Source organism: Glandiceps talaboti, chromosome 9 (assembly GCF_964340395.1).
Source record: "Glandiceps talaboti chromosome 9, keGlaTala1.1, whole genome shotgun sequence".
NCBI lineage: Eukaryota > Metazoa > Hemichordata > Enteropneusta > Spengelidae > Glandiceps > Glandiceps talaboti.
Window position 1 is genome coordinate 19,189,427 of NC_135557.1, and position 26,798 is coordinate 19,216,224.

At 33.2% G+C, this 26,798-nt stretch overlaps 1 protein-coding gene across 1 annotated transcript in view; it reads right to left on the reverse strand.

Moving 5' to 3' along the window:
- Nucleotides 1-26,748, reverse strand: part of LOC144439648 (C2 domain-containing protein 2-like) — a 90,206-nt gene extending 63,458 nt beyond the window's left edge. Inside the window, exon 1 of the mRNA XM_078128882.1 lies at nucleotides 26,179-26,748. Coding sequence (XP_077985008.1) covers nucleotides 26,179-26,553 — 375 coding nt within the window. The 5' untranslated portion in view covers nucleotides 26,554-26,748. The remainder of the gene's footprint in view (nucleotides 1-26,178) is intronic.
- Between the last annotated feature and the right edge of the window lie 50 nt (nucleotides 26,749-26,798).

Genomic DNA, 26,798 nt, shown 5'->3' on the forward strand with positions numbered 1-26,798 from the left:
GGTAGCCCGCTAGGACTATCAAAGAAAAAGGTTAATTTTGAGCCCTGATATTAGGTATAGACAATAGATAGGTAAGAATCAGCTACCCTTCCTTGTTATTAAGGATCACACCAACATTATTGTAATTATCGGATAATTAAATGTCAGAGATTATCTAGTGCCTTGAAACGATCAATTTGTATACACAGTATATTGAAAGGTTTACGTTTGTGAATTTACAGTATGATCCTAGTCAGTATTAGGTACACTAATGATAGTCAAAATTTGTTGTTGTAAGTCAAAATGATAAAAACTGAAATTTCTTGTGAGTCAGCACATAGTAAGAGATAGGGGAACACCAAATTTGGTGTGTCACTAGAAATTGTGGCATGTCAAATTGGCTTAGAAGTACACTGATCCTAGTAACGACAATCCTTACGTCTTCAAATGAAAATTTATCTATGTTAGTAAACTATCAATTTGAACTTTTGTTCCAAACACAATATTGAAAACTGTATCTGAAATTTTCATCTGTACATTTTATACTGACTTTTTGTCAACAGATTCACACTATTCTGAACACTGGGAGCACAAAAATTGTCATTTAATTAGTCATTCAGTTTGCTGACCCAAATATAAATGATTACTGACAATATGTTTGCTAATAGTAACAGTACATGTAATTGTAAGTAGAATGGCATAACTATGCAAATCGGCATACATGTATAAAACAAAAAGTACGATAAACATGAAAAATGTCCATATCTGACCTTCCTCATTTACTGGTTAAAATGGTCTAAACAATTTACATTTACTGTTTACACATGGACATCAAGTTAGTGTACATTCAATGACTAGTGAACCAGTAATTCAGTGTACTTAATGAGAAGCATCACAACATAGCTGTATTTTTTCAAAGTGAAAAATTAACCAAAAATATCAAATATTGGCAGCTTCTTGGACTTTACTTATCTACACCACCAGCATAATTTTTTTGTAAAATTTACATTTCCACTATTATTTTATTAAAGCAGTACTATTTTTAGTATATTGGTAGGTACATAGTTCAACTATACTTTGTAATATGAACACCTACATATACATCAATTATTAAAATTATGAAATTTGAGACAACGAATCAGACAATGGATAGAATTATTTCATATTGAGGAAATGCGTATCTACTTAATATCATACATAGATCATATATCAATATTTATATTTCATAATAAAATGAGTCGATGACTCAAAAATTTCACATAAAAAAATATATTTTATAACTAAAATAATACTTGACAATGTTCAACAGGTTGTAAACAAATTTCAAAATACTATTCTGATAATATAATTAAGCAAACAAATTCAACAGAGATTGTGTGTTGTTGTTTTTTTAAGGTCTGGAGAATCAAGGTAAACATAATGAGGGAAATCAATGGTCACATATGCAGATTGCGATACTTTGCATTATGGGTAATTCCAGTGAAATATTCTGCAAATATATATGATTTTATTATTTTTCAACTTTACTAAAAGCAGTATACATAATTTGTGAGTAGAACAAGTAGTATAGATATTTTTACAACCCTGCACAGCATAATTTACCACTTAAGCTAGGAAAAAAAATACAAACACATTTAGCTTTACCATATTTGCATTATAACTTGCAATGTTTGAAGTATACACACAATTTACTACCTGGAACATTACAGTCGTCTGTTTCAAGTTACCCTTCAAAGGCTCTGTGTAATACAACCACACAGAAACTAATATGAGACTGACATAGCACAGTACAATATAGTTACTATGGAATGGTAAATGGAAACGAATGCGACGTTTCGATCCATTTTGATCTGTCAGTTCAGAGAGAAACATTAAAGCTGAATATTAATTAAATCATTATGTGATCAAGGTCCGTAGTAGACGGATCGAAACATCACATTAGTTTCCAATTTACGCTTCCAATGTAACTATATTGTACTGTACTATATATCCTCTGAATCTGACATACTTCATGACAGCAAGATTAAATGAATGTATTTTTTGTGATATTTTGTCTCAACGAAATGAACTCAACAGCTACCATGCGGCCATCAGATTTTGGCATCCACATGTCTGCGTCTAGTTGCAGTACACTTAAATGGTTTATGTTTTATTATTACTAAGTAGGTCTATTTATTCCTTATTCGGAGGTCATCGGCCCAAAGATACTATTACCGCCCAGGGCACTTACCCGAGGAATTACGGTACTTCATAATATACAAAATGTAGCAAGAAACTGCCATCTTGCTGTAGAATAATACCCAGTTTCTTATTAGCTTCTGAGTGGTTGCATCAAGCAGATCCATTCGATGGTACTTTGAAATGGGTTGTAATATTCATTTGCTGGTAGATTATACACACAAAACAGTTGCAAGTTTTATTAATAACATCATTGTTGGTTTAATAAAATTGCTTTTCAAATTTCTTGACTCCTACATTTAACCTCAGTACCAAATAATAAATTACGCAAATATTAATCATAAAATGTGGGAAATGTAGTCATCACAAATGTTTTAATAATAATATAATTTACATGATAACATTTGTGTTTACTATATCAATGGCAATAATTCATATCGGGCCAAATAAAAAAAATTGTGTGTTTTTCCGATAACCCGACCAACCCTAGTTTACACCCCCGACTCTAAACATTTTTTACATGCAAAAAGGTAAAATGGTAACAATTTATTTCTATTTTGGTGTACATTTTCATGTCTTTGCCTCATCTGTGGTCACTCTTTTCTAAAAAATCATATTCCAGAGAGAAACCAGGTCTTTTTAGACTCTAAAAGTACAGTCTGTATAACGTGTTCATCTACTTAACTTATAATTGTCTTCATTTACTTCTTTTACACTTCATCAAACTCTCACAGAAGTATTGTGACCGACGTGTATCTTATCTTAGGGTCGAAGTAATTTTTAAAATATAAAATTAAAACAAAATAAAATTCCGACCTACCTACCCTATTTTCTGAAGTCATGTTATCACAAACAAACATTTTTTTAGTAAACTTTTGTTGCAGTTACAAAATAGAAAATTAATAATTCAATTTATTTATTGTACGGATACATTTCAACCTTTGTCAATATTCATGATTGAATAATTCAGGTATATGAAATTATGAAAAAAAAAAGAAATGTAAAATTTGTTACAGTGAATGGATTTGTTCTGAGTACTGATAACACAAATAATGGATATATAAAGTCATTAAAATTAATGTTCATATCTGTGAAATATTACGTCTATAAAAATGAGGTATTGACAAATTTAATTTCTAGAGTTCCAACATATATAAGTCCCATGAATTTCCTGTGGTCTGGAAAAAATTCTATGTGATGGTAGCCCGGCTTTAGGTCAAACTTTAAGCATAAAAACACCCAGCCTGGTGGCAACGTGATCAAGCAATGTAATTAACAGCTTGTTGGTGTAAGTTTGTGTATGTAGTCATAAGTGCAATCAGAACCTAACTTATTATATGAAGCATAATATTGAACATCTCATTAATTATGATGGTTTGAAATATGAATATTTAATATCATATCTTTGATAGTATATATAACTATGTCACAGGTGGTGACTTTTATCATGCCAGCGATGGGTTATTAATAACTATGTGCATATGAATTATTATGAAGTAGGACTGGCATTGTACAATCTGTGGCTATGATTGTTAAATTTTGATGGCTATATAAAATACCTTTAAGTTATGTAGAGTGAGTTGGCCTCCACAAAAAGATGTGTGTGGGTGGGGGTGGGTGTGTCATGTGTATGAATTAGGTTGATTATCACTGTACCAGTATGTGGCAATGCATGAACGTTGGATTTTGATGGCAACATAGAATACAAAATAGTGACTGTATTACAGTGTTCTGCCCACAATAACGTAATTCATATTACATTTATGTATCCATATCTCTATATCAGATATGCATAATTTATAATAGTTTTAATGTCATTGTATCAAATTATAGAAGTGAATGTTGCATTTTGAAGGCCAGTGAACATGTACACTTAGAGATTAGAGTGGTAGTGACTCCAGTATGGGTGTGTATGTGTTTCTACATGTATATGCAAGTGTGAATGTATATTAGTGCCTTTGTCTGTCTACCTACCTACCTACCTACATGTACCTGCCTGCCTATGTGTGTGTGTGTGTGCATATGTATGTGTGTGTGTATGTCTGTCTGTCTGTCTGTCTGTCTGTCTGTCTGTCTGTATGTATGTATGTATGTATGTATGTGTGTGTGTGTGTGTGTGTGTGTGTGTGTGTGTATGCGTGTATGTGTGCGTACATACGTATGTACATACGTACGTACGTACGTACGTACGTACGTACGTACATGTATGTATTTTAATTCAGAAAGCTAGAATACTAAGTGATGGATGTACATCAAGTGAAAGTGTGGACAGCTGATGTACATCAAGTGAAAGTTTGGACAGCTGAATTCATTTCAATTAGCATCAACCACTGCAGTGTGGACTGTACTATAAAACAGTCTATAATAATGAAAATTAAAATTTTGATGAGAAAAGCAATCTCACTAAATGTCACTATCATATTACATGCAGCTGTCTTCTACAACAATAACATTATCTATCATATCACTTCCAACAGTACAATCCCTAATTCAGCTATTTAATCATTCTACTACAGGGCTTGAAATTAACTTCTTTTTTTTTTGGTAGTCTTTAATAGTGGGCAACCAATTTCAGGAAGTGGTAGCCTAAAGACCGATGACCAATAGTCCTATACAATGTATCCCTGAACTGAAAATAGAGTTCCTCTATTTGAAATATGTGTGTTATTAAAATACTTTCATGTCTGTAAATCTTCCATCCTATCATCACATAATCAGTGGCAGCCTGAGTGGGCTACCAGCTGCAAATTATGGTAGCCCCAAGACAAGAATTGGTAGTCTGTGGACACACGGACTAGTGTTAATATCTAACCCTGTATTACTCCTACAATGTCTAATTTGAATTCTCCCCACAAGATAACAATTCATTCAAATTCTTCAAATAGACATTTTTTTAATTCTTGAAATTATTGATATTCTGTATATTCCAAAAACTAATAGTAATTTCTGAAAATATGGCCGATTCTTTTTTTCTCTTTTTTTAAATCAGCACCTCTATGGGTTTTATTTTCAAGAAGTTTACTAGTACAAATTTAATGGCATTGTGAAAAGATACGAGAACTCTGACAAAACAAAAATACATTATTAATACATGACTAATTCTAAGTTGTATATAGACCAAGTACGAGAACATCATGAGTAATTAGTAATTATGTATTTCTGTAGTCTATTAAATTCTATAGTGTTCATCATTTCAATGGAGATTCAACGAGTTTCAAGATCAACTGGCAGCCACCAATAATGTACAGAGACTATTAATAGACAATGCTGTTCTGGATAATCTGCATGCATTCAAAGACTGATTTTTTTTAGACGTGTCATAGTATGGTGTGTACTGCTAAAATGGCGACACTACATGTCATTATAGAGACTCATTACAGTTGAAATGAAGTAGGTTTGGTGTTTCACTCATGTGACATGACATTTAATACACACCCTCAGACAGCTTCTAATGCAAAAGAAACGATTACATAGGTGCTGTGCACAGTGGGGATGTAGAAGTACTCAAGTTGATAATATGCTGATTATCAGTTAGAAAATAAACAATCATTTGATGGATGACAAATTTTTTCATCGTGGGTTACAGATCAGTCAGTGTTTTTGACAAAATCATGTGAACTACAAAAGTTCAAAAGTAACTTCAAAAATTGCATGTAACTAGACATTAAAGCATGGAAGTATCGCCCACACTCTGAACTTATACATCCGAAGTATGGTTTCAATGTATTACGTACACAATCTCAAGTCGGGTTCAAATGTCATCGATTTTCCAGCAATTTTCCTTCCGTGGTTTTTGAAAATGTCGGTTAAGGCTGTTTTATGATTAACTAAACTAGTTCTATTTCCAAAACCCATGATGTCATCTCTGAAAACATTCAACCTAAAAACTAATTATATATCGTACTATCTTATTCAATACCTCACGTTCACACTAGACTTCAGTAACACAGTGATAACACTAGTCCCGCTGGACAACTAAACATTGTAACAGGAAAAATAAATATATCTTTTGCATATATACCACATGAAACATCCAATGAGTTTTAAATATTCCATACTTATGTTATATAGTGACAGATGTTACTATCACTTGGGTTATAAATACATCGAGTTACTTCCTAAATAATGAACAGGTGTTGGGTTTTGTGAATTATAATTTATATGCCAGGGAAAATCCATATGATTATATTATAACATTACTGCCCGAGTGGCTGTAACTGGAAAAAAAACATTCATAATTTTTGTTATCACTGAATTATTCGTGATGTTGTACTGGTATGACTGAATACTGTTTAATACATAATGTACTATAAAGTGGCCATATGGATGATGATGGTTGGGTATTTATTTTGGATTTTTAATTTCACTTTGGAATGTTACAACATAAGGACTCTGCAAGAGACAAGTAACACTTCAATTTCTGTATTTGTCTGTAAGTAAGGGACCAGGAGGGGGGGGGGGGGAGAGCACATGGAGGCTATGATACCATTTTGGCATAAGATGAAGTGCCTTGGACTACGAATTTTACATTATACCAGGCAAGAAACCAGTCTAGCTGTTAGACCCCAGGCAATTTTGTTAACTTTAAAAGGCACCATAACGCCTGTCAAAGGTTTGCCTGCCGCACACCAGAGATACTGTCATTCTCGGCTTCTGTTCAGTAGCTTTCTGAGCACAGATCTAAGTCTTACGACAAGACTAGCGAGAAATCAAAAATTACTTTGACTCTGAGCTGACTAATAGTCAGACTTTAAGTCATAAGCTACCAGTTACTCTACTAAGTACTAGGGTTTGCTGCGATAGTCAAAGTACTGGGTATGCAAATAAATACAACATTTACCAGAACATATCCAACCCCTTCTCCCATCCCCACCTCCTTCTGTTAGCAGTGTTACCATGGCATGAGAACTAAAGCAATACACTAGTTCAGATTAAAAGTGGGCGTGGCATTCTAGTTACTGTTTTTTCAGGGAAAATACTATCACTGGATGTAAATGAGTGGATTGGTTTTATATGACCATATGATAGTACAGCCACCTCTGTGGCATGAATAAGTCTTAGCGAGAAAACTAGTTGGCAATATTAATATTTGACTGTAGTGATATCGCCGGGAGAGTAATCTCCCACACAATAGGCAATTTAATAAGTATACATGAATATTTGATAAATACAACACACTGATAGCAATATCAATATGACTATCAGACAATGTTCTGAAACACTGAGTTGTAAAATGATACATCATTTATGTCCACCACAAAGTCGGAGATGTGGTACATATATATACATCTGATTTCAGTACAGTACAGTACAGTACAGTACAGTATAGTGTAATACAGTACAGTTCAGAACAGTACATTACAGTACAGTACAGTACAGCATAGTGTAATACAGTATGTACAGTATGTACAGTACAGTACAGAAAAGTACAGCATAGTGCATTGCAATACAGTATGTACAGTACAGTACAGTACAGAACAATATAGTGTAAAACAGTACAGTACAGTACATGACAGTACAGTACAGTACAGTACCGTACAGAACAGTATAGTACAGTATAGTATAGTACAGTACAGTACAGTACAGAACAGTACAGCATAGTGCATTGCAATACAGTATGTACAGTACAGTACAGTACAGAACAATATAGTGTAAAACAGTACAGTACAGTACAGTACAGTACAGTACAGTACAGTATAGTATAGTATAGTATAGTATATTATAGTATAGTATAGTATAGTGCAGTACAGTACAGTATAGTGTAATACAGTATGTGTAGTAAGTCAACCAACAATACAATTTCTTGTGACTACAATACATGTATTTGACGTTCTCTCAGATTCCTTTTAACTATGTAATAACTCAAAGAAAACCCAAATTTTTATCCTCATCACCCTCAAAAGTGTGTCTGTATTCTGAGTGCACTGGGTAGTACATTGTGATCAGAGAAGAGTGTTATATAGTTAGTATGTTTGACCTGTGGATGATACCACTGTGTGTATACATATACTGAATAGGTAATTGATAATTGGCTATTCATCTCAAAATAGTAACATACACATTCACAATAGAGAAGGTAGCATATGCCCATAAATAGTCATAGAAGTATATTTGTAAGCGTGTCATGCATGGTAAATTTATGTACAGAATTCTGGTGGGTTTTTTTAAGGTTCAGTAGTGCTATACGTATGGTGTGTGTGTGTGTGTGTGTGTGTGTGTGTGTGTGTGTGTGTGTATGTGTGTGTGTGTGTGTGTGTGTGTGTGTGTGTGTGTGTCTTCTACCAGAACCATCCCATCTTCCTGTTACCATGGTAATAGAAATTAACACTGAAATGGGACATCTGATTATTCAAGGCTGTACATCTCCATTTTCCATCACTGGGAAAATTCCGATGATTTATGTTGACTAGTTCAACTGTGAAACTTTTACTATTTACTTTGGGTGATAAAGTCATCTTATCATAAAACATGTACTTGAAAGTTACAGTGACTACTTCTATACCACTATTAAGACGAGTTATTGCTTCATATCAACCCTAGCTACATGTAATCATTGCCTGGTATCACCCTCCATATCATATCTGGGGTAATAATTTATCAACTTTAAATGGGGATCACTGTCTGATATCACCACTTTGAAAGATACCATATCCACTCATGTTATCTGAGACTCCGTATCTCATCAAAATGTCATAAGTATCATGGTCTTGCTAAGGGCGGGAAGTAGGTAAAATCTATTGGAGTTCCCAAGTCATAACTGGGTTCCCAAACAAAATTACCATAGATTCTACATGGGGAAAACACTGCCATTTTTACCCCTTTCTCCCTTTCTGTTACCGGGGTTCACCAAACTTAGCAAAAACATTGATTATAGTATTTACAACCCATATATCAAAGTAAAGATGTTTTCTGTATGTACCACAATTGTTTATTGCATCCATATCAAGCGTACAAGTACACTTTTTCATATATACTAATTGACCACATTAGAAAGGCTACATGCTTAGGCTTGTAAAGACACCAATTCAAACAGTATACTTTAACACTTGATATGAATGCTTTAAATGTGTGTAGCACATAGAGAAAGTGCTTTACTTCAGTGTTAATCATTGTAATATGAATGCTATTAATGAGTGTAGCACATAGAGAAGTGCTTTACTTCAGTGTTACTTGTTGTACAAGTATTGTAAGCGTGAAATATAGACTGTAAGATGCGTCATCGTGTCACTTTGCCCTCACCAGCCTTGTCTCTCCCCCGACTGCATAAATCTAAGTTATAGACTACATGAAGCACAGTTCTTCACAAGTAATCCGAGACCCCTTATCTCATCAATCAAAATGTAATACCTCCTAGTACATTCACTTCACTTGTAACCTGAGACCCCTTATCTCATTATCAAACTGTAAAACATGTATACATATTTTCTTTTTTGACAGAATTTTGAGCATGATATTTATTACAATATAAACTTCTTTAAAAGTCTGTTGAAGTGCAAAGTTAGTCAAAGATCCAAACCCTTTTTTATATATTCATTTACAACTCATTACATATGATTTACTACTTGTAACCAGAGACCCCTTATCTTGTTATCAAACTGTAATATGTATATATTTTTTTAGAGAATTTTGAGTGTGTAATTTATTGCAATAACAACTTCTTTAAAACATCTCTTGAAGTGCAAAGCTAGTCAAATATTCAAAACATACTATTATTAATGTGAGAAGTCTTAGTAAATAGTAGAATAGAAATTGATATTTGACTCCATTTTTTACAGATTGATAGGTGACTCTATTTTATATGGTTAGTAATAGTGAAGTTACCTAATATTGGAATCTAGTTTTTGAACTCTTAGTACACATGATTTACTCAATACATGTAACCTGAGACCCCTTATCTTGTTGTAAAACTGAAAAATGTATACATATCATCATTTTGAGAGAATTCTGAGTATGTAATCTAATACTAAATACAATATAAACTTCTCTGGAAAACTTGTTGAAGTGTGAAGCAAGTGAATGATTCCATCCTGTTTTTTTGTACTCACTACTGATTTATCACATGATAGACATTTATGGCCTATACAGCAAAACAAACAAGTGTGTATAACAGAGGATTGATTGTTAAGAAGCCAAGTGATACTGTTAGAAATGGGTTAGACAGATCACAACACGATTAGACAGCGTGAGAAGAAACCTGCTTTATAACATCAACCACAAGTCACTTGTCTAGCAGTGTTTTCGGTACGGTGTGGAAACCGTGGTAACAGAGGAAGAAAGTCTGATAACAAAATTTGCCACGCGGTAAAATACCTGATGGACTAAGCTAGATTTTGCTGACAACAAAAAACAGTGTTGAAACTGAACATCAACAACTCATATTTTAGTAACCATGCAAACACTGTTCTTGTTGTCATAGTTACATGTAGTAGGCAAAATCTACCGGAGTTCCAATGGTATCTTTTATCAGACTTTCTTCCTCTGTTACCATGGTTCCCACACCATACATGTGCACTTGTCTAAGTTGTCTAAACAACTCATATTTTATTAGTTTCTATCAACAAATCATATTTTAGTTTCCATTCATACTACACTGTTGTACAAAACCGAGACTCTACTGCCTCTTGTATTTCAAAATGGTTTTGATAAGTAAACAGAATATTATTAATTTATGGTCATGAATGGTAGTCAATTATCCAGTAAAATATTACTTGCAATGAATACTACACTAATTTCATTTATGCTTGCCTGATTCACCATTCTTTGAAACCTGGCTACTAAAATTAGTGAAAACCTTTACGTAAACCACACATCACTATTCATTTAAAATATTATGCACTTTCCATTTTCTATAAGTCCTACCCTTGGAAAACTTAACTAAAAGATAATTAGAAATTTTACTTTCAGCCTTATAAAATACTTTGCAGTAATACTATTACAAGTTCACTGAGGTATTTCAGTTATTTTAATGGTCTCACTTGCCATCTATCTGCCTTGTAAGAAATTCACCATGCTTTGTTTGACCTTTGGTGACCTTTGATGACCTCAAGTGACCTTTTATCTACATTACAAGTTGACCTCGGTCATGGTAGCAGACATCTGTTCTATAAATTGGGTAATAAACTGTTATGGGTGACTTGGCCTCACAGCTAAATCCGTTATTACTGGTTTCAATGAGTTCGTAAATTGTTTATTAATCGTAAATTGTTTATTAACGAATTCACGATCTCGCTATTATTGGGTGAAATGAGTTCTGTAAAATGATACCATCCATTCAATAATTATACTTTTTTATTTCAAGAGAATAAACGTCTTCAAATAAAATACAGAAGTGTGTAACATATATTGTCACATTTGTGAATATACAATGTATGCATCACTGAGCAATTTTACTCTCTATACAAATACAAAATGTAGCACAGCTTTTATTTAAGCCTCAGCAACCACATAAACTTCCTTCTAATGCCCCATTACACCTTTGACCACTTCTACAAAAAAGACTTCGTCAAAATTCTCTGTACCTGTAATCGCATTTTACATCATGCTAGAGGGTCAAAATATAGAACAAGAAGGTTGGATTTATTCTTGCACCTACCTAGGCTATACTTGTAGTAATTGCATGTGTATAGTGTGTGGGGAATGAAGCCATGGTGTCGGCCAAAGAATTAATTTACTGTTATTTTTATGACACACCTAGGTGGTAAAATTCTATTTTAAGTAACAAGAATTGTAACTCAAATGATTATTATTTTTATGACACACCTAGGTGGTAGAATTCTATTTTAGACAAATTTCTCTTCATCGCCATTGATCAGTTTGCCTGCTACTTAGAAACTTAATGAAACCTGTAAATGCCCTCAAAGATACTTGCTTGTTTCCATGGTAACAAGAAAGACATTTGCAGTGCCCAGACTCCTTCACTTGAAGCTTGTCCATGCATGATACTTGTAGTGTTACTGTATTGCTTTGAGAGTTAACTTGATGAGCAGTATGTACCTTGATGTTTCAAAGAGATGGCAGGTTGTATTAGGAGACCCAGTGTCTATACCCCTGGTTTGAAATATGCAGTACTTAGATCACAGCATATACATTGCAGACAACTAAAAAATATATCTACACACCAACAGTATATACAACTTAAGGTTGTAATCTATTTAAACAGGGCTCAAAATTAACTTTTTTCTTTGGTAGTCCTACAATTTCAGAAATTGGTAGCCCAAGTATTGTGACCTGTTATCACATATTCCTGAACTGAAAACAGATTTCCTCTATCGGAAATATGTGTTATTAAAATACTTTCATGTCCATAAATTTCATCACATAATCAGTGGTAGCCTGAGTGGGTTACCAGCTACAAATTATGGTAGCCACATGACAAGAATTGGTAGTCTGTGTGCATGGGACTACTTTTAATTTGGAGCCCTGTATTATACGAAAGAAGGGGGGGGGGGGGGGGGGGGGGGGGTGCTGATTTTTTTTGGGTGCGGACCTAAAATCAATTTGATGGATATTATAGTGCACCATGCTTTGTGTACCTCGACACAAGTATGTTTACCCACAGACTGGTGATTCAATACATCGTATGGTGAACAATGTTACAAGCAAGTCATTACATTATATAAATAACAATGCAGTTTCACAAAATGTTCAACTTACAGTTAGTAATATATGCAAATCTACTGGTATTATTAAATCTATGTTTTGAATAATTATCTAAGAATCGTTTTAGGATGTATAAATTACATAACATTACTAAAGATGTAACAGAAAAGTGTTGCTAATGATTTTAGCATGTATAATTTACATAATTTAATATTAATATGTAACAAACAAGTGCTGCTAACATTAATATTAACTTAATCAACAACCATAGAATACTTTATATAGGACAGTCTCACGTTTAAAATTGAATATATTTACTTTGATGTTTAATATATAGAGATACAATAAACTGATATGGATATATGATTTGACACAGAGCCACAACTCAGAAGTAATTACATTGCTAGTATAGATTGATTCACATTTAGCGTACCTAGCTACCCCTAGGTATTTATAGTACCTGGGTATTTTTAGTTGCCCCCTAGACAGTTACCAGGGTTTCATTTCTCTATAATAGTATTTTGATTTCCATGTACATGTATGCATTTATAAAGGAAAAAAGATTATGTTATGTATTACGAAGCTGAACTAGTTTGCCACGATTTTCTTCTAACACTAACCAGTTTTCTAAAATCTTAGCATTAATATTAGTCGTATACCGTGTGACCTTTCATTAAAAGGGGATCGCCTAGTAGTAGAAATAAAGGTATTGTCATAAACTTTGGGTTGTGATAAATCATTACATTGTTTTACATCACCTATGTTACACACAATTTCAAAGAAACATCAAACTCGGTGATGTTGTCTCTCATTTTTGCTGTGGGCCCCATTGCCTCATGGGAGTCAACACATACATGCAATGGTTGAACAATGAATATTCATGACCTTTTCATTGAGGTTAATAGGCAATTAGGAGTCATGAACCCTGGGTGCATTGTTGGCTCATCAGACTAGCTTTGCTTGAGAGCACTTTGTGTAATTTGTTTACTTCCACATACATGTATACACAAACATTTTAAGATTAGCCCTCCAGATTAGCCCTCCAGATTACCCCGCTCTGTTAACCAGGGTAAGATTTCTAGAGAGAAATAAAAAAAAAAAAAATTTTTCAAATGATGAGTCAAGTCATATCCATGCATAAATCAGACACTTAAATATTTCAAGTGACACAAGTACTTATAAATTCTCTGACATCAACAGTGTGATAAATGACGTCTGGAATATACATGACAAATACAACAGCCATGTTACATACTATATACATAGAGAGGTATATGAAAGGAATGGAATGTAACATCAACACTTGGTATGGTAGTCACATTTATATTAACCATTTGAACTACTTCAGTTACAAAAATCTATTGATTTCCATCAATTGGTCTAACAGGCTACCACTACAAACTTGGTAGTCTAGCTACAATGTTTACAAGTCTACAAGTACATCTATATGTCCTGGACTACTGCTAACTTGGTAGTCTAGATACAATGTTTACTAGTCTATGTACCCTGGACTACTGCTAATTTGGTAGTCTAGATACAATGTTTAGTAGTCTCTATGTCCTGGACTACTGCTAATTTGATAGTCTAGATACAATGTTTAGTAGTCTATGTGTCCTGGACTACTGCTAATTTGATAGTCTAGATACAATGTTTAGTAGTCTATGTACCATGGACTACTGCTAATTTGGTAGTCTAGATACAATGTTTAGTAGTCTATATGTATACCCTGGACTACTGCTAATTTGGTAGTCTAGAGACACAATGTTTAGTAGTCTCTATGTCCTGGACTACTGCTAATTTGGTAGTCTAGATACAATGTTTAGTAGTCTATATGTATACCCTGGACTACTGCTAATTTGGTAGTCTAGATACAATGTTTAGTAGTCTCTATGTCCTGGACTACTGCTAATTTGATAGTCTAGATACAATGTTTAGTAGTCTCTATGTCCTGGACTACTGCTAATTTGATAGTCTAGATACAATGTTATAGTAGTCTATGTACCATGGACTACTGCTAATTTGATAGTCTAGATACAATGTTTAGTAGTCTATGTACCATGGACTACTGCTAACTTGATAGTCTAGATACAATGTTTAGTAGTCTATATGTATACCCTGGACTACTGCTAATTTGGTAGTCTAGAGACACAATGTTTAGTGTCTCCCTAGTGTCCAACCAGTACCCAAACTAGCACCAAACTTGTGTCCAATTAGTACCGAGTGTCCCCCTAGTGCCCACACACACCCAAACTATCTATGCATGATAAATGTATATTTGCCTCAAACACATTGAAGGTACATGTAGCAAACCCTATTTCTGCATGACTGGTAATTTTTGTGAAGTCATACTTCGACCAAGTTACATAGTGCATTCCAATTCACATACCAGTACTTATGTAGACTTTTGACACACCTAGAAACAATACCAGTATTTTTATCAATAGTTTAATTTTATCATTCTCATTCCACTATACCCTGAAGTCAACTATGTTACACCAATGGAATGGATAACATAAATGTAAAACTTACAATGTGCCTGAAACTCTGTCCATAGAATTTCTCAAACATACCATTTGTCTGGAAAAGTGTCCATTTTATAAACAAGCATAAGCTGATTAAGTGAGTTTATAAGCTTGTTTTACTTCAGGTCAACATATTTCTTCAAAACTTGGACAAGAGTATTCTAGTATAATGTTAATGTTAATACCTTTGAAGACATTGAAGTGGTCATATGGATGAGGATTTGGTATTTACTAAAGGATTTTTTATCTATATAACAATTTTATCATGGCTTCCTACTTGAAAAATCAAAGTGAAACAACATATACCAAGTCTGCATTGGTAACTTGATATATTGCAAAAAGCTAAAGAACTGTGTAGAAAGTCTGTTAGTGTATGTACAATAACAAAGATTTTACACATCTATCAATTATTTGTAATTTATTGAATTACAAACAAGGACTTGACATGTTGTTTCACATTGATTTTTCAAGTAGGAAGCTATGATGAAAATGTTATATGAAAAATACAAAATAAATACCCCAATCCTCCCCCATCTGGTCATTTTAAAATCATCTTTTGGTTTTGCAATCAAAACTGACAATGTCTTCACTAAGGTTGGTAACCCCGATAACAAAGTGGTCTAAAGAGATATCACTGACATGGTTTCTAATAGAGCAGACTATTTATGGTAATTTTGTTTGGGAATCAGTGTGCCCTCTAAGACAATTTGACGTGCCACTGACACACACAATTTCTAGTGATGCACCAAAATTTGGTAAATAAAATTCTATAGGAACCAAATATCAAGTGATGGCTAAGTGTGCTTTGATAGTAAATAGAATTCTATCGGAATCAAATATCAAGTGATGGCTAAGTGTGCTTTGATAGTAAATAGAATTCTATAGGAACCAAATATCAAGTGATGGCTAAGTGTGCTTTGATAGTAAATAGAATTCTATAGGAACCAAATATCAAGTGATGGCTAAGTGTGCTTTGAATTGATAGTAAATAGAATTCTATAGGAACCAAATATCAAGTGATGGCTAAGTGTGCTTTGACAGTAAATAGAATTCTATAGGAACTAAATATCAAGTGATGGCTAAGTTTGCTTTGACAGTAAATAGAATTCTATAGGAACTAAATATCAAGTGATGGCTAAGTGTGTTTTGATAGTAAATAGAATTCTATAGGAACCAAATATCAAGTGATGGCTAAGTGTGCTTTGAATTGATAGTAAATAGAATTCTATAGGAACTAAATATCAAATGATGGCTAAGTGTGCTTTGATAGTAAATAAAATTCTATAGGAACCAAATATCAAGTGATGGCTAAGTGTGCTTTGACAGTAAATAGAATTCTATAGGAACCAAATATCAAGTGATGGCTAAGTGTGCTTTGACAGTAAATAGAATTCTATAGGAACCAAATATCAAGTGATGGCTAAGTGTGCTTTGACAGTAAATAGAATTCTATAGGAACCAAATATCAAGTGATGGCTAAGTGTGCTTTGACAGTAAATAGAATTCTATAGGAACTAAATATCAAGTGATAGCTAAGTGTGTTTTGATAGTAAATAGAATTCTATAGGAACTAAATATCAAGTGATAGCTAAGTGTGTTTTGATAGTAAATAGAATTCTATAGGAACTAAATATCAAGTGATGGCTTTGTGCTTTGATAGTAAATAGAATTCTATAGGAACTAAATATCAAATGATGGCTAAGTGTGTTTTGACAGTAAATAGAATTCTATAGGAACTAAATATCAAGTGATAGCTAAGTGCGCTTTGAAAGTAAATAGAATTCTATACCAACTAAATATTAAGTGATGGCTAAGTTTGCTTTGATAGTAAATAGAATTCTGTAGGAACTAAATATCAAGTGATGTCTAAGTGTGCTTTGATAGTAAATAGAATTTGATAGGAACAACTTGAAATACAGCAAAAATTATGCCCTGAACACTCAAAACACTCAGCTGCTGTGCTGTATTAAAATATTGTAAATATTTTAACAGCAAGATACATGAATATACAGACATAGTAGTAACTACTGTGTATTGAAACTGATACAAGCTCAACAATTTCTCTTTACTTACTGAAAATATGTATATAAAGAATACAACGTCCTACTTAATTTCACTTGCTGGAAGTAGATTTATAAATTTTAATTGCCACAAGTCACCACCACTTTGACAGAAGGAGAACCCGATATTTTCTACAATGTGAAGTCAATGAAGAGTATAATTGACTCATGTACAAAGACAAATATCACAGATTCACTCATTATAATTTCTTTCTGATTTTGCTCTATTTCAGGTGAAATTTGTGTCAAAAATGTAGAAATTTGGATGAGATGAGGGGTCAAAATTTTGACAGCAATGTCTTCATTAACATTACATGTTCATGAATGGTTCTTTTTGTATGTCATTGGAAGATATTTTTTTTTCATATATTTTGTTAATATTTTACCAAATGTCATGAAATTTCTGTATCAAAAAATGCTGAAATGTAGAGATCACAAGTCGTTTTGCGGTATTTCAAACGAGTGGGAACCCTGAAATAGTTTTATTTGTTTAGAATGAAAAGCTGTTTACTTTACTCACTGTAGCATATTAAATCAATTGAAATAGCTAAGATTGAACTTATAGGGTTACATAGCAGCAAACATTTATGACAAAGCATTCTTCATCGAAATGGTACATTTTCCTACACTATATAACAGAGATAGTCTGCCTGTCTGTCTGTCTGTCTGTCTATCTGCCTGCCTACCTGCCTCAGTGCCTGCCAGCCTGCCTGTCTGCCTACCTACCTACCTGTATGCATGCATGTACATGTATGTGTGTCTGTCTGTAGGTATGTATGTTTTTGTATTTATTCATTTATTTATTTATCTATTTTATATGCCTATCTCTGTCACTCTGCTGTAAGCAGGTAAAATTTACCCTAATTCCCCCAGGCATTTTACCAAGGTTCTCAACCAAACTTATGCCATGGTTAGTCTAGTTCCTATACAGTATCATTACAATTTACATCCCGACTACATGTATGCCATGGTAAATGGTACAGAAAGCTAAATAGATACAAATTTTCGGTCCTCTGTTACCGGGGTTACCAGACCATAACTGCTCTACTGTGATCACAATGACAGAGAGACAATCACCAGTACGCTTCTGGGCTTTTTTAAAAAGAAAAATTGAAAATATTTTCATTCCGGGTACATGTACAAATATAATGACAGTGAACCCATGAGGGATGGCCCTCACTGGACTTCTTGGGAGACAAGTGTTTATATACTTAAAGAACTATCTAGTATAAATAAAAGATTATCATTATAATAACTGAATGTATATACATCTACGATTTTTATCTCTAATATAAACACATAACTGACAACAATTTACACATTCATCAATATGGACATTTCCAGGATAGTGATATTAAAGTGACCATATGGATGAGGATTGGATATTTATTTTGGATTTTAAATTTATTAAATTTATAAAACAATTTTATCATGGCTTCATACTTGAAAAATCAAAGTGAAACAACAAAGACCAAGTCTGGGTTTGTAACTCAATGAATACATTGCAAAACTCTATTTAAAAAAATGTGTCAAAAAGTTTGTAATTGTACGTAGATTTACAAACATTTTACACACTTACCAGGGTTTTGCCATTTATTGAGTTACAAACAAGGACTTGGTATTATATTATATTATATGCTGTTTTATTTAGATTTTTCAAGTAGGAAGCCATGTTAAAATTGTTTTATAAAATAAAAATCCAAAATAAATATGCAATCCTCATCCATAAGGTCATTTTAACATTAATAATTCTAAGTATGTTTCAAAACCAAACAAAAATATGGTCGCAAGTATAAAATACGTATGGATTTATATTGTCTAGGCCGTAGAGTCATATGATATAGGACCCTGGTTGTGATAAAAATATGATGTACAAATATGGTAATGTATACATAATGTGTGTACTGGTATATCATGACACCAGCTATGAGCATGTCACTGATCAAGTATTACATACATACAGCTGTAGTCATCAGGTCAAAGGTCAAAGTTCAACATCCAGGTATGACCTTGTGTGTGCTTCTCAAATACTATGCTTCTTTTGGCCTGAAAAGTTGTTATGTGATGACTAAATTTGTACAGTGGTAAATTACACTTGTCAGTGACAGGGATGTTTTATGTTGTTAGTGTAAAGAAGACGACATTCAGTGTTTGTGTTGTGAAATTGTCCGAATAACTGAAATGTTTCTTAGACTTCATCATAATTTATTGGCCGCTGGTTTTTTTTAAAACTAAAAGCATCAGATTTCCTGTTTCTGCTACCCTATATTAACCCCCAGTTGAGAGATGTTGACTATTTTCACATTTAATGTTGGATAAAGTTACAGAAAATGTACATTTAATTCCCCAGCTTTATTTAAGTTTAAGCTATTACTTCAGGATAATGTGAAAGCTACAGCCAAATTTATTGAAGCGGCATTTCTTAAACGCAAAAACTGTTTATACAGGTTAAGTTGACTTGTTATTTGATTTTCTGTGCTTAGCTGTTTGACTACCTTTTGTTCTGTAAATTACTGTTGAGGTGACTTATAACTTAATATAAGTCCACTCGTTGGGCTGGAAGGTGTTATTACTTATTGTTCATTTTTTTGTCAATGTAAACTTTTCAGGTAAACCTCATGTCACTATAATAAACAATTATACTATACTTATTATACTATATCTTTAGGAGCGTGAGTGGGTTTTTTGGGTTTTTTTATTTACATGGGAACAAAGACATCATAAGAATGGTTTATCCTTGAATAGCTGCATTTCTTTATACTTTAATAGGGGACCCAGAAAAAAGTCATTTTCCGCAACCCTGCTATGTGACCTTTCTAAAATGAAGTTTGGCAAAGAGGCCTGCTGTATAATCTACAGTTGTATTAAGTTCACATGCTGATATTAGCAGTCCTCGACTCCTCACCACAATTGAGGTTTTATAATGTACAACATGTAGGTATGGAAATCTATGCAAGTGTTACCAGATTTCCCTCATTCTATGACCACGGTTCATTCCAAACATTTCACAAACATAAGTTGTATTCAGAAAGATCAAATCATAAACCCTAAAGCAGCATTTATGAAAAACATTTGCCACGCTTTGACTCACACTTTTGCACACCACAGAGTCAATGACATTGACGCAAGTTGCCATGATGTAAAACAACAGGGCATAAAACTCATATTTGTTGTTTGAACATGTTAAACCTGGCTTGTATATGGTTTAAATTGTAATGATACTTTGACAGTGTTTCATCATTGTTCTTTATTGTAAATTTTTTTATAAATTTAGATCAAACTACAGCTCATATAAGAAGTTGGTATACCATATGTTAAATTGCCTCGCATGTTACTGAACAAATGTCAACATACTGGCATCACTCTATTCACTAAATTAGAATTGTGAATTTTTTTTTTATAAAATTGTCACTTTTGTACATAAAATTTAACACTAATTGATATGCAAGGATAACATCTAAAATTTCATATCACGAATTTTGTCATGAAAATATAAATAATTTATCAAAGCAAATATGACAAATGCGGGATATTGAATAAAATAGTTTTGGTTAGGAATTATATGTGACATAGGGGGTTACAGTCATTGTGATAATGCCCCTTATAACACTCATAAAATCTATTTCCTTTCATAATAAAACAAAATATTGACATTAATAATTCAACCAATTATATTCAAGTACTGCAATTAGCATGATGAAAAATAAGATTATTTCATCCACTATTATGAACAATATTTATAATATTCAATTCTCATAATGTAAGACTTACAAAGCATTTTTCATTCAGTAATTGGGTCAAACAGGTCAATCACTGGTATGGGACATCTGAATCAATATTAATTCATATTTCTGATTTGAATAGATATTGCCTTTAAAATTTACAAAGGGATATTACTTTATGATATGATATTACAAGTGGTGAACACAAACTAATTAACTGGCTACAGCTGAATCACCAATTGCATGTACTTTGATAGTTTGACTAGCTTCTTTGTATGAATTGTAAATAAACTTGTCATAAATGTGATACATTTCTACAATTCTCTGTACCTATAATACCACTTGCTAGAGGTTCAAAATATCAAAGTGGCAATATGGATGACAAAGCGGTATTTATTTTGGATTTTTTTAATTTACAAAACTACATCACTATATTTTCCTGCTTGAAAAAAATTGTCAAACAGTTTTGATAAAGTCCTTGTTTGTAACTCAATTAATTGCAAAAAACTAAAATAGTGTGAAAAAGGTTGTTATTGTATGTACAATAACAAACATTTGCATACTTTTCAATTTTTTTGAATTTATTGAGTTACAAACAAGGACTTGGTAGATATCATGTTGTTTCACATTGTTTTCAAGTAGAAAAGTGTAGTGAAGTAATTTTATAAATCAAAAATCCAAAATAAATACCAAATTCTCATCCAGATGGTCACTTTAACAAAAAGGTATAAGTCTAGGAGTATATAAATTATTCTCACGCGTACCTATATTAATGTATGTATAATGTGTGGAACAGAAGTCATGGTGTCAACCAAAGAAATCAAATGATTGTCAGTTTTATGACAAACATAAGTGGTAAAACTCTACTTCAGGTGATGAGATTAAGACAATTGTATGTTGCATGGCATATGTAATAAAAACTGCCAGTGAAATATATATTACAAATTAATAGGTCACAGCTGAAGCAATACAGTCTGGACGCCAATATGGTTTCTAACTAAAGTGGAGTGTAAATCGTAACGACACCACATACGAACTAAACTAGAAGCATCAATACTCTAAAAAGCTTGTAAACTTGGCACAAAGATAACATACGCTATAGGACACTTAGATTTGTTGTAACATAATATATGTACCGACATTGTATATTTACAAGTTTATTAATGAAAACTGAAACAATGACCTGAGTAGTCAACTTTCGTCCGTTCTGGATACAGTCTTAAATTTTAATAACCGGAGATTTCAGAAACATATAGCAGTAAATGCCCACTTTTCGAAACTATTTTCTATTTTTTTTATTTATGTGGTTATTGCCAGCACCAGTCAGATAAAACCAGTTATTTATACAAAAGATACAAGTACACATGTACCAGTGCCTACGCAATACCACCTAACTTTGTAAAAGTTCTACATGCCAGCAAAGTCAACCTTGAATGTAATTGTTGTACATTAGATGAACAGTAAAGTAAAACATGATAAAATTGTTTTCATAACTTCTTAGAATACTTCTATAGATTATACCAATATTCTACATTAAAATTGATACTACATTTTTAGAACCTACAAACAATCTAACCTATAAATTTGTCCCAATGCTAACATTTAGTCAGAGCCTCTGAAAAAGGGTCGCATTGCAAGGTTAATGATACCATGGAATCTATAATGTGCTGTCCTTCATGCCTCCATTTAGAATCTTTATTTGTATTTTTATGCTATAAATATTATTATTTCTACCTTTATCTAATGGTAATCAGTCTATATGTATACATATTACTACCACTACTGTTTACATTATATTATTTGATGTCTTAGTTAGGTGTTTTTTACCCCTACAAAAAAAATTGTTTGGTTCTGGTTACCCGAACCCATCTAGTTTTTCACTGCCGACCCTTAAACTTTTTTTACGTATTCAAGAAATATAGAATAAAATCGTGAAAACTGTAAAGTCTTGCGAGAAAAAGTGGATGCGGAAACTGACATCACCTAAGAAGACAATATAAAACTGTTCTTTCAATCTGTAATGGCTGTACATCTGATGAGAAGATACCAATAACACAGAGACCATATGGAAAACAATTGAAAACATAACTACCTGAACTAGACATTCACAAATGAAAAAAAATATATATAATATAAAAACCTACCTACCCCACCTATTCTAAAATTGAGCATAATCGGAACCACACTATATTTTTGTTAGGCCTTATAAACATTTGTTTTATTTGTTTCTTATGTAATCCATTTGTCAGGGTCACACTAGATAGTTCAGACTGAACTACTTATAATATGTGGTCTATAGACCACAGCATAGACTGTCCACAGTCGCCTGTGGCTGTTTTGCATGTTTTATCTAAAACTAAAGTCGTCGACGCGCTCCAATCCAGAGCAATACTACTATAACTGCATACTGCTCGGGCCTTCGGCCGGTCCTCGCTATCAGTATGCAATATAGTAGTATTGCTCCGGATTGGAGCGTGGCGACGACTTTAGTTTTAGATCAAACATAGCAAAAAAGGCGCTAGCGACTGTTGACAGTCTAACCACAGCACTCTTTATCATTTCATTCTTTGCTATGTACACACTTATAGTTTTCTGTCAGGTGACATAAACAATTCCAGTATAGTTTCATTTCCACAGAATTGTTTGACTATCTGAGTTGAAATTTTAATTAGTAATTCAACCGTACTTTAATATACACATGCCATTTTATACTTTTATATCCTGGATACTTGTCCAGGGTGAGTGAAGTCTGAAGTGTTTATTTTGGATTTTTAATTTATAAAATAATTTTGTCGCAGCTTTGTACATTTACTTGAAAAATTACTGTGAAACAACATTACCTAAGTCAGAATTTGTAACTCAATAAATTGCAAATGATTAATAAATGTGTAATATGCTGATGCTGTACGTACAATGACTTTTCACTTCTTGCACGTTTTTGAGCTCTTTGCACTATACTGAGTTACATGTACAAGCAGACTTACATTACATAACATGTAGTCAATATTGTGTCATATTGATTTTTCAAGCAGGAAGCTATGATAAAATTGAAACAGTTCTACCTCAGTACCTCGCTCAATCTGACTATAACTTGAGAGATTAAATTCAAGCCCTGAAATATGATATTTAGTATTTCTGTCCTGCCTGGTGTGCAACTGCCATAAAATATATTCACAGTGTGAAATTTCAAAACAGAATATAGTTGTTTGAACGGCAAACATTTCTACAAGTATTTAATCAGTTAAAATGTAAACATATTATATTTGTGATTAGCTTTTTTAAGTTTATTGAATTGATGTCAGTAATTTACTGAGCTCATTCAGCCATAAAATTCAATGAACTTTTGAGGTCAACACTTGTAAAAGAAAGGTACAAAAATACTGGAATATATAATATTCACTACTATACTCTGTGTTCACTGTTTTTTATCATTTAAATATGCAGATTATTTTAGTTTACATTCACCACTGTTTTTAGAGAAGGTAGATTTTATAATTTATTGTGGACTGTAAATGGATATAATGATCTCTGACATGTTGTTTCACGCTGATTTTTCAAGTAGGAAGCCGAGGTAAAATTGTTTTATAAAATAAATACCCCAATCCACATCCATATGGCCTAAGCTATATAACTTCTAAGGTATTTTCAGGGGTATCTTATTTCTGAGGAAAGAGATAACCATTATAATATTAATTATAAAAGCAGAAATAGGATAAGAACAAAAATAGATTACTCAATATTATTGTATATAAATTGGACGTTTCTGTTCCGTATTGATAATGATTTATATGCCGAGTACACCACGTGCTTTGTGTTAAGAGATGAGGACTTTGTTGTATTACCTGAATATTTTATTTTAAGCACTGAGTATTTTGTTTTATGCATTTCACATTTTGTTTTATGTATTTAGTATTTTGGCTTATGTATCTAGAATTTGGCTAAATACATGTTTTGCACTTTGGTTGTTGGATCTTCCATTCATTACAAGGATAATCAACTGAGACTAACAATACTCGATAATGCATCGATAATCTCAATCCATGATAATATAAATCTGTATGTTTTATCTAATTGATTTCATCTCTAAATTGTCAATTAATTTTAAATACCTTTCATTCAATAGTTTTCACCAATTTTCCATTACATTATCGATTTGCTTAAAAACATGCAATTACATACTTTGCCCTCATGTGTTTACCAATGTTTATATTTTTAAAGTACACACTCTGTAATATACCAGTAAATATTACACACACACTGGGCACTGTGCAATGATCATGGACAAACAACTCTTCATGCACGGAATCAAGTTTAACTCTACTGTTTTCCCTTTTAATTGATTCTATTTGTACAAAATTAGTTTCCATGGTAACTTAATCTCATCTGTAAAAATTGTAAATTTTAATTTCCTTAATAAATTTGCATATGATGATATGGTATATACATGTATGTATATAAGGGGTATGTGTTTATATTTGCAATGTTCACTGAGAACATCATATAAACCTCAATGAACTGCCCTGCTGTTCAACCATTGTTTTACAGGTTTCATCTCATGTAGTCATGGTAACAGAAGCTGTTGAATCTGTGAAGAAGTCTTATCTGTATAATTCAGAATAGCTTGTACATATTGATCATAATGAGGTTTTTTTCTCATACCATGTTGATGTCTAACTATAGTAAGGTATTATAATGAGGGTAGTTTGCAATACAAGGGTGTGGACCATCTGCAGCACATCAGACAGATCGGTTCTAATTCTGTCATCATCAGGCACCACACACATCAACGGAATCCTCTCCACCAACTGTCAATGTCACAAGCTTTGAACCGCAATGGCATCATTTCAAAATAAATAAACTATTCGGCATTCCTTGCAAAATGCGTCACTCAGTCCATAAATTTTGGGAATTCTTAACTTGCTAGTCAAAAAGTTTACTGATACCTGAGTTTGGTATTTTGTTGACGGTAAATGCACTGTATATAAAAATAACTGTTACCGGTTGACTGACGTGTGAATGGACAGCGAGGCCATTTTGAGATCGTTCTGAAATGACAATTCATTCTAATAAAATCGATGCTTAGCAAACAAGTGCGGGAGAAAAATTAACTATACATACCCCTTGTTTTTTGGTTTGTTCGTTGAGTGCTTTTAACCAGCAGTGTACAAAATCGGGCGTTTGACTTTGGTGCATATACAGCCAGGCCATTGCCGAATTAACCCAATCGCAGCTCTCCGCTGGTTTGCCATCCTTCCGTATCGACTTTTGCCGCTGTATATGCCCGTCGCTCAAAGCCCCCGATGCAAGGGCCGCCTGTCTTCGCTTGGTGACAATTTTAGTTACCCATGATGTGACGACAACGATGACAACCGTCACAGCAAACCATCCCACTAGAAATGCATCTAAAACATCAAATTTGCCAGCTCGTATATTTTCGATGTATTTGGTCACACCATCTTTGATGGTTTCCGTTATATTGGCAACGAATGCCATGGTTTTTTCTGGTGATCTCGGCGCTTTTTCCACAATTATGTTCCCAGCTTCTTCAAAACTTGTCCTCAGATCATGGGCGCTTGGCTTGTTTCGTGTATACGGGGGTTCTCTTGAATTAAATGACCTTAAAATACGGGTAAACCTTGAGCTACCCCGGTCACCTCCAATGATGATCCTGTCCCAGCCGTCCTCATTCAGTCGCCGGAAGTTGGGAGAATTAGATGAGCGATCAGACGAGATATCGC